This window comes from Brassica rapa, chromosome A10, assembly GCF_000309985.2.
Source record: "Brassica rapa cultivar Chiifu-401-42 chromosome A10, CAAS_Brap_v3.01, whole genome shotgun sequence".
Lineage (NCBI taxonomy): Eukaryota > Viridiplantae > Streptophyta > Magnoliopsida > Brassicales > Brassicaceae > Brassica > Brassica rapa.
Genome location: NC_024804.2, coordinates 20,465,139 through 20,479,059, shown reverse-complemented (window position 1 = coordinate 20,479,059; position 13,921 = coordinate 20,465,139). Strand labels below are relative to the sequence as shown.

Sequence of the window (13,921 nt, the reverse complement as noted above, 5' to 3'; positions counted from 1 at the left end):
TATTTTTTTTACGTAATTTATATGCAATACAGAGTGAGTATATTGAGTACAAAAGAGAGAATGTAAAACAGTTTTAAGTAACAGAAGAGACACAGGGGAACCAGTACTGGAATTTTCCCTCCTGTAGTAAATTTACAAAGTTTCAGAACCCACATTGCGTTTACCATATTGGAGAAACGAATAGCAAAAATGCATAACCTCTAACAAAGTGTCAAGAGCATCTATGACCCGACCAGATGTCCACACCAACTTTAGCACACATTTCATGGAACTGAGCCCTGAAGGCTGGATTTTTACGAATGTCATTCTGGAAGCAAAAATGCTTCTTTTTCCAGTGAAACTAACCACACTAATCCATATCGACATATCATGTAATAAAAAGACAATCAAGAGAGGATGAGGTAACAGCAAAATCATCTTAAGACCAATATAAAAGAGTATGCTAAACCTTCTGATCCAAACCCTTGTAATTCTTAAACCTTTGTTCTAATTAATTAATTTCAGTTATCCAAAAAAAAAAAAAAGAAGTTTTTTTGCTTGATTAAATTTAAGATAATATTCCTTATTTTTAATCTGATCTGGGTGGGTGACCCGGCAAAAGTGTGGCAGAGTCGGGTAATTGGCTAAAAGGGTTTTAACTTTTAAGGTATTGGATTTATAGAAAAATGAAAAAAGAAAGTCTGGGGAAAAATTAGAAACTTTCCGAAGGGCAGTTTAGGTTTAGGGTCCCCCAGCCTTTGGGACATTCCCCTGAAATTGAAATTTGAGTTCAAATGGAGCGTAGCAGGATTCACGTAGCAATCCGTTGTCGACCAATTTCGAAAAAGGAGACTAAGAAGAGTCCATGGAGGGTCTCGTCGGATTCCATTTCCGTGCGCAATCCTTCTTCTTCTCTCTCGTTCCAATTTGGTATGTACTTACTTTCTTCACTCTTCTCTCTCTCTCTCTCGAATTTTCACGTTCAGTCTCTCTGAACAGATAGGATGTTCAAAGAGGATTGTGAAACTATTCAAGTTTATGAAGCAAGGACGAAGGAGATCGTGGCTGCCGCGGTTCGTGGATTCAACGGTAATACTCACTCAGCTGATTTTTGATTTAGATTTCAACGAGAGCTCTCTATCCAGTTTCTTTTTCGTGTGTGTTTTGGGTTTTTAGGAACTGTGTTTGCTTATGGCCAAACTAATAGTGGCAAGACGCATACAATGCGAGGCTCACCGGCTGAACCAGGAGTCATCCCTCTTTCTGTTTCTGACTTGTTTGAGATTACTCAGCAGGTAACTCAACTTGTGTGGTGGAATATGTTTTTGATCTGAGTAACACCCTTAATTTTCTTTGGTTCACCCATTATTAGGATACTAGCAGGGAATTTCTTCTGCGCATGTCTTATTTGGAGATCTATAATGAAGATATAATCGATCTCTTGGCTCCTGAACACCACCGTAAACTACAGATTCATGAGAATCTTGAGGTACCTTTCTCTTATATGTCTTGTCTTCTTAGAATCCCCCCCCCCCCCCCCCAATCTGATGCCTTTTTTTCTTCTCAATCTTGAAATGTTGTAGAAAGGAATCTTTGTGGCTGGACTACGAGAAGAAATTGTAGCTTCCCCTCGACAAGTTCTCGAAATGATGGAATTTGGAGAATGTACTTTCTCTTCTCTTCCTTCATATTTATTTTTTACTCGTCTCAATCTTGGAGGGTGCTGCGAATACTGATCTACTAATGGTTTTTCATTTTTCAGCTCATCGACATATTGGAGCAACAAATATGAATGTTCACAGTAGCAGATCTCACACTATTTTCCGCATGGTAATGTACTCATCAACCTTACTTAGCGCTCTATTATGTGTGACATGTTTGAATTTAAACTTGCAAGCTCTTTTTCATCAAACAGGTTATAGAAAGTAGTCAGAAGACGCAAGATGATGATGCAGTTCGTGTTTCTGTTCTGGTACGTGATAATCTCTTAGGAACTAACTCACTGCTTTCCTTCTCCTGTTAGGATATACAAAACACCATTATTTTTTATGTTTTTTACTTGTAGAATTTGGTGGATCTAGCTGGTTCGGAACGGGCTTCAAAAACCGGTGCAGAGGGTGTTAGGCTGAAGGAAGGCTCACATATAAACAAGAGCTTGATGACACTCGGGACTGTAATTAAAAAACTGAGCGAAGGAGTTGACAATCAAGGGTAAGTTTTGTTACGTTAAAAAATGCATTATGAGTATAGTCTTATTGACATATCTTCTTTAATTGAATCAGTGGTCATATTCCGTACCGAGACAGCAAGCTCACAAGGATCTTGCAACCCGCTTTAGGTGGAAATGCAAATACAGCTATCATCTGCAATATAACACTTGCACAAGTACGTATTAATCACTAGTTTTCTCTTTGATTGCTTTAGTATAAGTGTATAACTAACAATGTTATATTGGTTTTAATTGTCAGAACCATGCAGATGAAACCAAGAGCAGTCTTAAGTTTGCTAGCCGAGCACTACGTGTCACTAACTGTGCCCATGTCAACGAGGTAGGATCCAATCATCTTGGCTTATTCTCTCTAACATACTTCCTGATTAAGTTTGGTATATAAGATGTTCATGTTTCAAAACTAATAATAACCTATCCATTCTTGTGTTTATGATACAGATATCCAGTGATGTTGCTTTGTTAAAGCGCAAAAAGAAGGAAATCGATGAGCTCAGATCCAAACCAAAGGTTGCTAAATTGTTTTCATTTTAATACTAAAAAGTTTATTTTTTAATGTTTATAGATTGGGGTAAATGATCAGATTTTCTATTGCAGACTTCTCACTCTGACCATTCGGACGAAGAGAATCTTAACTTGCGCAACACCTTGTTGAAGGTCTGGCATTTGTGTTCTTGATTCTTTAGTTGATTAGTTTTAATATTGTTTTTCTGCATGCAGTCTGAATTAGAAAGAGAGCGGATAGCAATGGAATTAGATGAGGAGAAAAAGGCACAAGCTCAGAGGGAAAAAGTTTTGCAAGAGCAAGCAAAGAAAATTGAGAACTTGAGTTCGATAGTTCTTTTTTCGAACAGAGATGAGAAGCGTGAGCAGGAGGATCGCTTTAAGAAGGTTCTCTTCTTTTTTCTTCCATTCTTGTTTTAGTGAGATACCTTTAGAGTTGAAACAGCATCTGCTAGGCGTTATACATTTATTCGAAAACATATCCTTGCAGGGAAAGAGGAGGGATACATGGGGTACTGGTCTCCTTTCACGGGACTCCTCCACATCAGAGGTAAAATTATATAAATAGCCCAACAAAAACATGAGAAATTTTTTTTGACTTTTTCAGCCAAAATAAAAAAAAAAATACTTTGCTTCTTGCATATCAGGTTCAGTCGCATGGCTTGTCAAGGGAAAGATTCGAGCGTGAGACAGGCCCACTACTTCCATTTGCGGAACTGGTAAAAAGCGAACGTTTATGTAGCATCAGCGAACAAGATGAAAACAGTATCGATGAAGATTCTGCACTTCCAGATCCATGTGCTTTAGTGCATGTGACTAGGAGAAAGAAACCATCATCAATCAGGCAGAAAAAGCCCGTAATGGTCAGTCTTTCTTTTTTGAATTTATCTTGTGCTTATCTTATTGTAAAGCTGACATATTGTTACTGGTTTCATAGGTTGAAAGCGAGTCAGACATAATTCTAAGGGAATGTGAGCATCTTTTCTTGCAATATGAAACTGAGGTAATACTTTGTCCTTGTCAACATCAGTGGCTTGTTTTTTTCTGTTTCTTATTACTCTCTGCTCGCCTTCCAATAGATAATCACCAACCAAATACAAATTGAATGCCTCAAGGCTCGAGTCTTTGGTAATGTGCCTCGGGATGAAAGCAGTGTACATCTTAGGGATCCAGAAGATATTCGTCTCATTAAGCAACTCCAAGAGAAGGTGCATTTAACTTTTCTTTACCTACAAATGGAACGCAGTTAAGTAGATATTGTTTTTCTATTTCGGCTTTATGCTTACCCTGTTGATACGTTTTTTCCAAAAGATAAACATGCTGGAAACTGAGAAGTCTTCAAGCAAGCAAAATCTTGATGATCTTGTCACGGTAGCTACTGAGCAGAATACATGTGCGAGGCAAAAAATTGCTGAGGTATGCGTATACATGTACACAATAATTTCTATATATGTGTGTGTATACATGTACACAATAATTAACTTCTGCTATTTCAGTTTCTTTCAAACTAAATTTTTTAGATTTCAGTTTCTTCTTTCAAAAATAATTAGATGTTTTAACCATTTGCAGATGCTCTCAGATGAGTCGGAGAAGTTGGATCTGACATTTTTTAACCAGAGGCAGAGGAGAGTACTTTGGACTCCCGAAGAAGAAGAGATGCTCAAGGTATACACTAAATTTTCTACGTTTTTTTTAAAAAAAAAACTTATAAATTTTTAATCACAATATCATTAGTTTCTTTTATATATCTACAAATTTTATAAATATTTTTTAGTTTAAAAATTGATGATTATACAATTTTTATTAATGTTGTGTTATTGGCTTAGGTGGGAGTGGAGACGTTTGCAACAGATCCAAAGAAAAACATTTCATGGAAGAGAATTCTCAAAATGGGAGAGAATGTGTTCCATCAAACACGCAATCCAGCTGATCTGAAGGACAAATGGAGGAGGCACAACCCTAGCCACTAGTGGTACTATCACGTTGTGTTCCAACATTGGTCTAAGCCTCAAACGTGTCTATTTTCAAAACAAAGCAAGAGTAAGTCTAGGTCCGGACATTTGGGAACCCGTGGTGTTCTGGTTAAATATTTTGAGTTTTGGTTTTAATTTTGTAACACACCCTAGATCATGTTCTAGTAAATTTGTTGAGTACGAGTTGAGTTCGATATAAAACAATGTTAACTTTCTCGTGTTTGATCAGGGAGAAGAAAACAATGTCAGCAAATTAATTAGTTTAGTCAATTATTAGTTGGTGCTTTGTTGCTTGCGTGCACGATAAAGTAAGCAAGAGAAACTATTTCTATTTTTCTTTTCACTATTTTCTTTTCTTTTTCGCACAATGGGCCAAAATGATAAGACATCATCTGATGAAACATGAGAAACTAAAACATAGAAGTTCAAAATGTATCGCGAGGTCCCATGAAAGGCAAAGGCTCGTGCGTCTGATATTCATCAAAGTTTATGGAGACATTTCTTACCTTTTAGTTTTCTTCCCGATCTATATATTCATTTCCGTTTAGTTTTTTTCGAAAATTAAATCCTTAAATTTTACATAATGCAAATGCTCAACTCAAAGTAAAAGAAAGAGGGATTAAAAACACTTTTATCAATACGGTTTTTCTTTAAGAAAACATGACCAGATCATCTAGATTTATCGCATGTAGTAACATTACACTAAATTTTTTAACATTTTTACCAAAAAAAAAAAACATTACACTAAATGTAATTTAGCTTAAAACAAATGCAGTATTGATGTATGAATGTTAAGACTAAGTACAACTATACGAAACTTTATATAATATATTCGTGCTTATATTAGAGCTTTGATAAACTTCAGTATATGAAACTAAGAGTTCAAAATCGTAAGTAGAATTAAGTTTCCCACACGTAAATTAATAATAGCAAAACTATGCAATTCACTTTTTCCAATAAACACATGTAAACCATTTAACGAGAGGACAATCAGAGGTCTGTTGATAATTGCATTGAAATAAAGATATATAAACATAACTTTACAAAGAGAATAGTTTTTTTTTTATATTACTATAGTGAAAATCATACATTAAGCTAAATATTTTTTTTTTGCTATATGGATATATCAGACTCTATCTTAAACAATGTGTACATCGAAAGTTCAGGTTCTAAGAATTAACTTCTGCTAGTTAAATGGTCAATTCTATATATGTGTGCGTATACATGTACACAATAATGAGCATATAATAGTATAAAATAAGAATCAAATAAACTAAGATTTTCTTTTGTATCCCGCCAATTAGGAGACAGATCATTAGTTAGTTGAAATGTTGGCTTTCAAGTTTCGGATCCAACGCACGTTATCTCTCCTTCTCTTTCCTTAACTTTGCTTTTCTCTTTTCTCTCTCTCGAGTTCGACTATAATGGCAGATATTTGCTGCGTCAAGGAGATCCAAGAAGAAGACGTCGACAAGATCCTATTACCGACACGGCCTGATCAACTGATCCTCCCCGATCACGAAGATCCAACGGTCAACAACGACGATGGGTGCAAGACTCCAACGTCTTCCGCTCACAAGATTCCAGCGGCGAAGTATACGTTATGCCCACCAGCTCCAAGAAAGCCCGGACCAAAAAGAAAAGTGACACCGGTTAATGTTGTTAACCATGTACCGATTGATCTGAGCCTGGAGATCGAGATGTTCTTCGAGGATTTGGACCGCAGGATCAAAAAGTCACGGAAACAATAAGAAGAAGACCAAGAAGAGTATATTGATCATTTCTAATTTATGACTGTGTGGTGGTAATTGATCCTTTTAATTTTTCCCTTCATTTGTTCTTTTCATTTTCTGTATAATACAAGTGGCATGTTGATAATTAACAATAAAAATGTATCTCACATGAATCCTTTTATTCTGATCTATACAACTTTTTAAACGTAAAATTTCTCATGATAGTTACTTGTTTTCAGCAGTAATTTGTGTGTTTCATTTACCAAAATCCAATGTTATGTTTCTGATTTTGTTACTATTTGAGATCTTAGATGTGAGAATAAAAAATTGAGATTAGCAGTGGAAGCAAACATCCTTCGTAATGGATCATGCTTCCTTTTTTGGGCACACCTTGCTATGATCGATGAATTGATCAATATTCTATACTTTAATCTATGTGTGATGAGATGTATACCGAGTTAAATGCACATCAACCAAGAAGAATATCGTTTAACTTCAAATTTTTTTTTTTTTAAACTACTAGTTAGTAAACATATATTCTTAAGCTTTCATGAATGCAAATTAATGTTAAACTGTTCTGTAACAGGATAATAAATATATCAGCATTATTTAAGCCAATAAGTAATATTGATCTGTTCTGCTCGCTTATAATTCATGCAAAATATAGCCAAAACATTGCAATAATTGTTAAATATTGCAGCGTTTTTAATGACGCAATGACGGTTAGTGACTATATCTAGGCCATTACAGCCTGAACCAGTTAAGGTTTGTTTGGTCAAAACAGGTTGAGTCTGCATAACCATTAACCAACGACAAATAACACATTTCATATATAGTAAACTAATTATTCATAGGTCTTGTAGCAGATTCTTGCTTCATTTTTTAAAACTATGTCCCCAAAAATTCATTACTTTATTTCTGAATATCAGAATAAACCAATTTATTAATTTAGTGTAGTTTTATACTGTACGATGTTAACCAAACACATTCGAATTTGATTTTGCGTGTTTGAATGTACATGTTATAGCCGGTGAATAAAATGTTTACCTCCAAAAAAAATCACAATATTATAGTAATTTCTGATCTTCACAAAGCCCAATACAAGCCCATTTATATAAAGCCCAATTACTAAACACTTTCGTTTTGGAATCATCATTTCTCAGAGTGATTCTCGTTTACGAATCAGAAACTTGAGAGCTTCGGAATCAATGGCGGAACCAAAGCTTAGGATTCTAATGGTCTCCGATTTCTTCTTCCCAAACTTCGGTGGCGTGGAGAATCACATCTACTATCTCTCCCAATGCCTGTTAAACCTCGGACACAAGGTCAGTCTCAGAGATCAAAAATCGTTTGAAATCAAATGTGATTTAGATACAATCTGTTGGCTTAATTGAAGGTTGTGGTGATGACGCATGCTTACGGGAACCGCACCGGAGTCCGATACATGACGGGCGGACTCAAAGTCTACTACGTCCCCTGGAGACCTTTCACTATGCAGAACACATTCCCCACCGTCTACGGAACGCTTCCCATCGTCAGAACCATCCTCAAACGCGAGAGAATCACCGTTGTTCACGGCCACCAAGCCTTCTCCACCCTCTGTCACGAAGCCTTGATGCACGCCAGAACAATGGGATACAGAGTTGTCTTCACTGATCACTCCCTCTACGGGTTTGCTGATGTTGGGAGCATCCACATGAACAAGGTCTTGCAGTTTACTCTAGCTGATATAGACCAGGCCATTTGTGTTTCGCATACGAGTAAGGAGAATACGGTTTTGAGGTCTGGATTGGCTCCGGGGAAGGTTTTTATGATTCCGAATGCTGTTGATACTGCTATGTTCAAGCCTGCTGATGTCAGGCCAAGTAGTGATGATGTGATTACTATAGTTGTTATAAGTAGATTGGTTTATCGGAAAGGTGCGGATTTGCTTGTTGAGGTTATCCCTGAAGTGTGCCGGTTATACCCCAATGTGAGTTCAAAGTAAACCAATCATTATTCTTTTGTATCTGTATTTATGTTTTTTGGTTTTGTGAAAGGTTCGTTTTGTAGTGGGAGGGGATGGGCCAAAGCATGTGAGGCTAGAGGAGATGAGGGAGAAGCATTCTCTCCAGGACAGAGTTGAGATGCTTGGTGCTGTTCCTCATTCTCGTGTCCGCTCTGTTTTGGTCACCGGTCATATATTCCTTAACAGGTGTGGTGGAGATTGCAGGCTGATTTTTTACAACTCATGAATTGAATGGACATGTGAATGGTTCATCTTTACTCGAGTTTTTGATTATGTGACAGTTCCTTAACAGAAGCCTTCTGCATAGCTATATTGGAGGCTGCTAGTTGCGGGTTATTAACTGTCAGCACTCGTGTTGGAGGTGTCCCTGAGGCATGTTCTATTCTTATAATGCTTTCTTTGCCTTTTGGCTTTGGTCTCATTGTTTACTTCTCATGGATTTTATAAGATTTTTGTTCATGATTTGTGTAGGTCCTACCGGATGACATGGTTGTACTGGCTGAGCCAGATCCGGATGATATGGTACGAGCAATAGAGAAGGCAATATCAATACTCCCAAGTATTAACCCCGAGGAGATGCACAATCGAGTGAGTTATGCTTCAAAATCTAACAGATCTCAATCTACTTATTAAGATATAAAAGACTAGTTGTCCCAAGCCTTTGATATACAGTATTTTGTTGGCTTGTTGCTTATATACCAGATGACGAAGCTCTACAGTTGGCAAGATGTTGCGAAAAGAACTGAGATTGTGTACGACCGTGCCTTGAAGTGTTCCAACAGAAGTCTTCTAGAACGTCTATCGCGGTACAATTATATCCTTTTGTTACACTCTTCAAGATTGATGATTTTTCTTTTGGATACCGATGGATGGATGTATAATATAAAAATGATGGTTGGTTAGGTTCCTGTCATGTGGAGCGTGGGCAGGGAAGGTATTCTGTATGGTTATGATCATTGATTACTTGCTTTGGCGGTTACTTCAGTTACTTCAGGTGCGTATATATATCTTATCCTTGCGTTACAAAAAATATATATATGTATATATCTTCTAAATTTGGTAATGATAATATCTTGATGGAACTGGCCTTACCTCAGCCTGATGATGATATTGAGGAGGCACCCGAAATCAATTTCTGCAATTAGGGAGGTTTGTCAGAGGGCCTCAAGGAAGAATATCAAGTTAAAGAAACGAGTGATAAGCAGAGTTTCAGCTCCCTCGATTGTTAGAGCCTTTTTTATGTCCGTCCATTTTCTTTAGAAGCTCTTCCTTGATGATTAATTCTATTTTGTTTTTTTTTTTTTTTGTATAAACAAGAATATATAGACTTCATTAAAAAAAATATGTTTTTTTGTTGAGTTGGCCAAGTTTTGTAATAAAAAAACAACAGATGATTTATTTTTTCTTTTGTAAATGAAGTTCGTTGATTTTTTCGAAAATATTTTATTGGTGATGTATATGACTCGATCTTAACTCAACAAGTTCTCTTTCTTTTCTTTTTTTTTTTTGCTAAAATGCAAATATCACATTAATGATGAATCATATAATAATAATATTTAAAAAAAACGAAAGGTTGGAGTTTTCTCTTTCTTTTATTGATCGTATATTCATATTATAAATATTTTTATTCGTATTGAAGTCTTAGATTCGGTCATAGGCTATATAGCGTAGCTAGCAAAATTTGGTACATACCAGTCCATGAAGCCGGACCAGCGAATCTGGAATATGTTTGTCCAAATATGGATATTTATAGGTAAGTTAAGTATATGTCGACGACAAAAACATATGAATGTCACGTGGAAAAAGTTGAAAACCCACATATATTTGAGTCTTACCGTACATGGAGATTCTTTAATCGCGTGTGTATATATGGTCGTGTATGCTTGTGTGCTTTGAGAGGGATTAATTGCACAAGTTATTTAGTGATAAATATAGATTATGAGAATATTCTATATCTAACAATTTTTACTTGTCACTAGAAGTTTAGAACATGGAACCTTCTTGCTCAGAAATCGATCGAACCCATCTATAAACATATGGAAATAACTTATACATGAATACATATATGAGATATATACCTTTTGTATTCAATAATACATTATAGTAAATAATTCTATATGCCAGTACAGCATCCATGATTTCATGTATAGTTTTCTGTGAAGATTATCCTCTCTTTACTGTAACTTCGCAGCTTTTACTTTTCTGAGACTGATTCCTTTAGCTTGACTGATGATATTTACTCATAAGCAGTGTGACGGTGAGGGTGTGTTTGTGGTACTTGGACTTAAGAGACTTCAATCTGCAACATATAAATAAGAATGAAATGATATAACTAATGAAACTGTACGTTTTCGTTTAAAACCTAAACAAAATTTAGTTCAGATATTTTTTATGAAATTTTCTCATTTATATAATACATTGAATTGTCCACTATGATACGCTATTTTTTGGATTATTAATGAAGTCTATATATTCTTGTTTATCAACAATATTTCATACTATAACAAAATATTAATAAAAGATTACTTTGATCATTAATAAAATTAAAAGTTTAGTGGAAAAAAAATTCATCACACCGAGTGATCATAGAACGTATATATATTCAAGCTCTCTCTCTCTACTCTCTACAAAATCTTTCAGAGAGAGAGGGTACTTCTGGTTTGTCGCCGGATTTCATTATCGGCGTTGGTTGGTCGCCGGATTTCATTATCGGCGTTGGTCTCCCGCGTGGTCGGGCTCTGCCTCTGGCAAACGATGGCTCCTATAGCACCGTTTGGCCGGCTTTGTCTCTAGCGTCACCTCGTTCTTCTACGGTGGTGTTGTCTAGCATCAGTCCCGGTTTTTTCCGGTGATCTTCTGCTCAATAGCTTCTCTACTACTCTCTACTAGTTTCAGTTCGGTCAATCATCATTTGGATTCTCTTCTTTTCTTTCTTCATCCTTCTCGGTGTTGAAAGTGCAAGATCTGATGTCCGATGTTCTTTGATTGATTTGCGAAATCGAGATTGAGACTTGTTTATCATTCCATAGATTGAAGCGTTGATTTTTTGTTAATGATATGTCGGCTTTGGTTTCTGGTGATGTTGGCTGCTCCGATTTGGTCTCATCCATCAGCTAGTTGAAGTTTTGCGGTTGTCCGGTGGTGTCGGGGTTACACCGACGATCTGTGAGTCGACGTGTTTGGGCGGTGGGATTTGTATTTTTCTTGGCACGTGTCTTCTTTGCTGCTACATGAGCATACACGTGTTCTCAAGACTAATGATTTGTCTTTTCCTTCCGCCTTGAAAGGCTTGGTCTGGGCCTAAGCGTTATTTAATATTTATGAGGCCTTGTTCAATGGAGTTAATCTGTTTAGAGGTTTGATGGTGTAGCGGAGGTTCGTTTAGCATCGGTTCACCGGCTTTGTTCCATCGCTGCTCTCCTCTCTCTTAGTTTGGCCTTGGTTCATGGTTCTTCTTTTCTGCTTTGATGTTCTGAGTTCTCAGGTTGGTGAGTTTGGCCAGGTTTCGTTCGGGGCTTCGTCTTTCTGACGTGTTATTGCTGCGACGCATCTACTAGCTCTTTTCTAAGACTGTTGGGTCTTGGGTGGGGTTCATGGCGTCGCAATGGTCTCGATTTTCAGGTCTTCTCTTGCGAGGAGGTACCCGGTCTTTAGTCTGTAGATACTGGGACTGGTGTGCGAGTGTCCGCGTGTAAGAGCTGAAGGTCTTGGTTGGCGTTTTTCCCCGTCGGAGATCAAGGTTCCTATCCTTGTGCTTGGGCTTTCTTATTGGCTTTGTCTTCTCGGTTTGGTGATGTAGTGGAGTTTCTATCAATGTTCTTCATTACTCTTGTGATCATCTCTGCTAGAATTGTGATTGGTTGAGTTCGTTTTGTCTCCTACTTCGCTTGGTAGCAGTTTGGATCTTCTCGAGCTCATTGTTTCTCAGTCCTTTTCTGGCTTCACCTTTGTTCTTATGGAGTGGTCTTGAGAGTGGTTCTGGACAGTGGATTCGATTGAACTCTTTGAATCATGGCTTATCCATTGAGTTGTTTGAACCTTGCTTGTACGTTTGTTGTGTAAGTCTTAGTTGACTTTTAGTCTTCCATCTTTGGGCTTTCGGTTTGTCTCCTTTATATCTTTGGAGCTTTGTCTTTGTTATATTTCTCTGAGTTATTGTTTAACTCAGTTGACTAATAAAATTCAGATGTCAAAAAAAAAAAAAAAACGTATATATATTCACGTACTCTTCTTTTTGTTGCTAACAAATTATTATCGAATATAGCTAAAATAAAATAATATAAAATTATAACATCAAATTTTACACAGTATGAGATAAAAAAAAATTTATCAAGTATACGTCAAAATATGTTTACAGTATATAATTGCAAGAAAAAGTATAAACTCACTAATTAAATATGATGATTATTTGACACTTTATTGATTTTGAGTTTTTTTTTTAAACCCATTAAATATAAAATATGTTTTGTAGATTAGCATTGATATGATTCAAATATTCAAATATGTGAATATCCAGCCTATGACCCACATGGTAAATAGTACATGCGAATGCGATGAATATCAAGTTGTCCTATCAAATTTTATAAGTAAAATGAAGATTCCCCATCCATATAAGTGTGTCCTTCTCTACCAATATCTTATCGAACTTTTTTTTATCTTAAGGAACTTGCTTGCAATACAAAAACAAACAAATTTAATGTTCGTGTAGCCAATCACAAGATTTTTAGATCATGAGCACTTAAGAAAATCTTAGGAGCATGTGTTGTATACATTAAAATATATCGAAATATTGATATTTATTAAATTAAGCAAATTAAGCAGCATAGAGAAAATATATCTGGTTTTTTGGTACAATTAATCACAACAATAATTTTGTAAAGCTAAAAAGACAATAATTTGTTGACAAACAAAAAAAAGACAATAATTTGATGACGTGTTGAAGCAGTGAGATTGGTTGTCAGTCACATGTAAGAAAAATCACAAGTACAGAAGTCTTGAGATTTTGTAGCGTTTGTTCTTGGCTCAAATTCTCACGCGTGCATTGGAGCGCGTGGAGTTCAAGATCGAATCTCTCGATCTTTGCGCATGGGGCCTCCGCTGCTTTTGTCTCCTAGTGGTCTGTACGCATCACGAGCCTCTTGCTCTCTCCCAAGGCGCGTCGGTCTTGTTCAAAGGCTCATTGTTCCGACATTGATTCGGTCGTCGTTACGACGTTAGATTTCACTTCACTTTTATTATGTTTCTTTCAAGAAATATTATAGTTATACAAGTCCTATTTTTATTTTTTTTGAAAAAAACAAGTCCTATTCTTTCCGACGCTGTTATTGAAATTCCATGATTTGTCTTCAAGTTAGTAAAGAAAAATTCGTATAAAAACACTGCTGAGAACATATATCCAAACTATTAATCACGATTTTATGTTTAATCTAGATGTACTACACGGAAACGCAATTTAAATTGACGCTTATCACTTATCAAGATCGTGAGTGGACTAATC

The 13,921-nt window shown here is 36.3% G+C and overlaps 3 protein-coding genes across 4 annotated transcripts; all 3 read left to right on the top strand.

The window, feature by feature from the left end:
* Positions 1 to 530: 530 nt before the first annotated feature.
* LOC103847594 (kinesin-like protein KIN-7O) lies at positions 531 to 4,903 on the top strand. Its single transcript, XM_033281664.1, has 20 exons — positions 531 to 909; positions 979 to 1,068; positions 1,156 to 1,274; positions 1,352 to 1,468; positions 1,563 to 1,644; positions 1,742 to 1,809; positions 1,895 to 1,951; positions 2,045 to 2,190; positions 2,262 to 2,364; positions 2,448 to 2,528; positions 2,648 to 2,716; positions 2,804 to 2,863; positions 2,927 to 3,097; positions 3,201 to 3,260; positions 3,358 to 3,573; positions 3,648 to 3,713; positions 3,790 to 3,918; positions 4,022 to 4,126; positions 4,280 to 4,375; positions 4,537 to 4,903. The coding sequence occupies exons 1-20, from the start codon at positions 774 to 776 to the stop codon at positions 4,678 to 4,680; spliced, it is 2,115 nt and encodes a 704-aa protein (XP_033137555.1). The 5' UTR covers positions 531 to 773; the 3' UTR covers positions 4,681 to 4,903.
* Positions 4,904 to 5,185: 282 nt separating this feature from the next.
* Positions 5,186 to 6,599, top strand: LOC103847451 (cyclin-dependent protein kinase inhibitor SMR3-like). The gene has a single exon (XM_009124531.3). The coding sequence runs from the start codon at positions 6,108 to 6,110 to the stop codon at positions 6,432 to 6,434; it is 327 nt and encodes a 108-aa protein (XP_009122779.1). The 5' UTR covers positions 5,186 to 6,107; the 3' UTR covers positions 6,435 to 6,599.
* Positions 6,600 to 6,867: 268 nt separating this feature from the next.
* LOC103847450 (phosphatidylinositol N-acetylglucosaminyltransferase subunit A) lies at positions 6,868 to 9,838 on the top strand. 2 transcript variants are annotated; one of them, XM_009124530.3, is made up of 8 exons: positions 6,868 to 7,741; positions 7,813 to 8,388; positions 8,456 to 8,610; positions 8,706 to 8,796; positions 8,896 to 9,012; positions 9,127 to 9,230; positions 9,328 to 9,418; positions 9,522 to 9,838. In XM_009124530.3, exons 1-8 carry the CDS (start codon positions 7,625 to 7,627, stop codon positions 9,567 to 9,569), a joined length of 1,299 nt encoding a protein of 432 aa, XP_009122778.2. In that variant the 5' UTR covers positions 6,868 to 7,624; the 3' UTR covers positions 9,570 to 9,838. The 2 variants fall into 2 exon arrangements, with proteins under 2 accessions (XP_009122778.2, XP_033137567.1); XM_033281676.1 differs by having other exon boundaries at positions 9,097 to 9,230.
* Positions 9,839 to 13,921: the final 4,083 nt, after the last annotated feature.

Coding starts and splice junctions, on each gene's coding strand:
- LOC103847594 (XM_033281664.1), top strand. CDS start 774: ATGGAGCGTAGCAGGATTCACGTAGCAATCCGTTGTCGACCAATTTCG. Junction 1,069..1,155: donor CGCGGTTCGTGGATTCAACG/GTAATACTCACT, acceptor TTGGGTTTTTAG/GAACTGTGTTTGCTTATGGC. Junction 1,469..1,562: donor AGATTCATGAGAATCTTGAG/GTACCTTTCTCT, acceptor GAAATGTTGTAG/AAAGGAATCTTTGTGGCTGG.
- LOC103847451 (XM_009124531.3), top strand. CDS start 6,108: ATGGCAGATATTTGCTGCGTCAAGGAGATCCAAGAAGAAGACGTCGAC.
- LOC103847450 (XM_033281676.1), top strand. CDS start 7,625: ATGGCGGAACCAAAGCTTAGGATTCTAATGGTCTCCGATTTCTTCTTC. Junction 9,013..9,096: donor CCGAGGAGATGCACAATCGA/GTGAGTTATGCT, acceptor TTTGATATACAG/TATTTTGTTGGCTTGTTGCT. Junction 9,419..9,521: donor GGTTACTTCAGTTACTTCAG/GTGCGTATATAT, acceptor GCCTTACCTCAG/CCTGATGATGATATTGAGGA.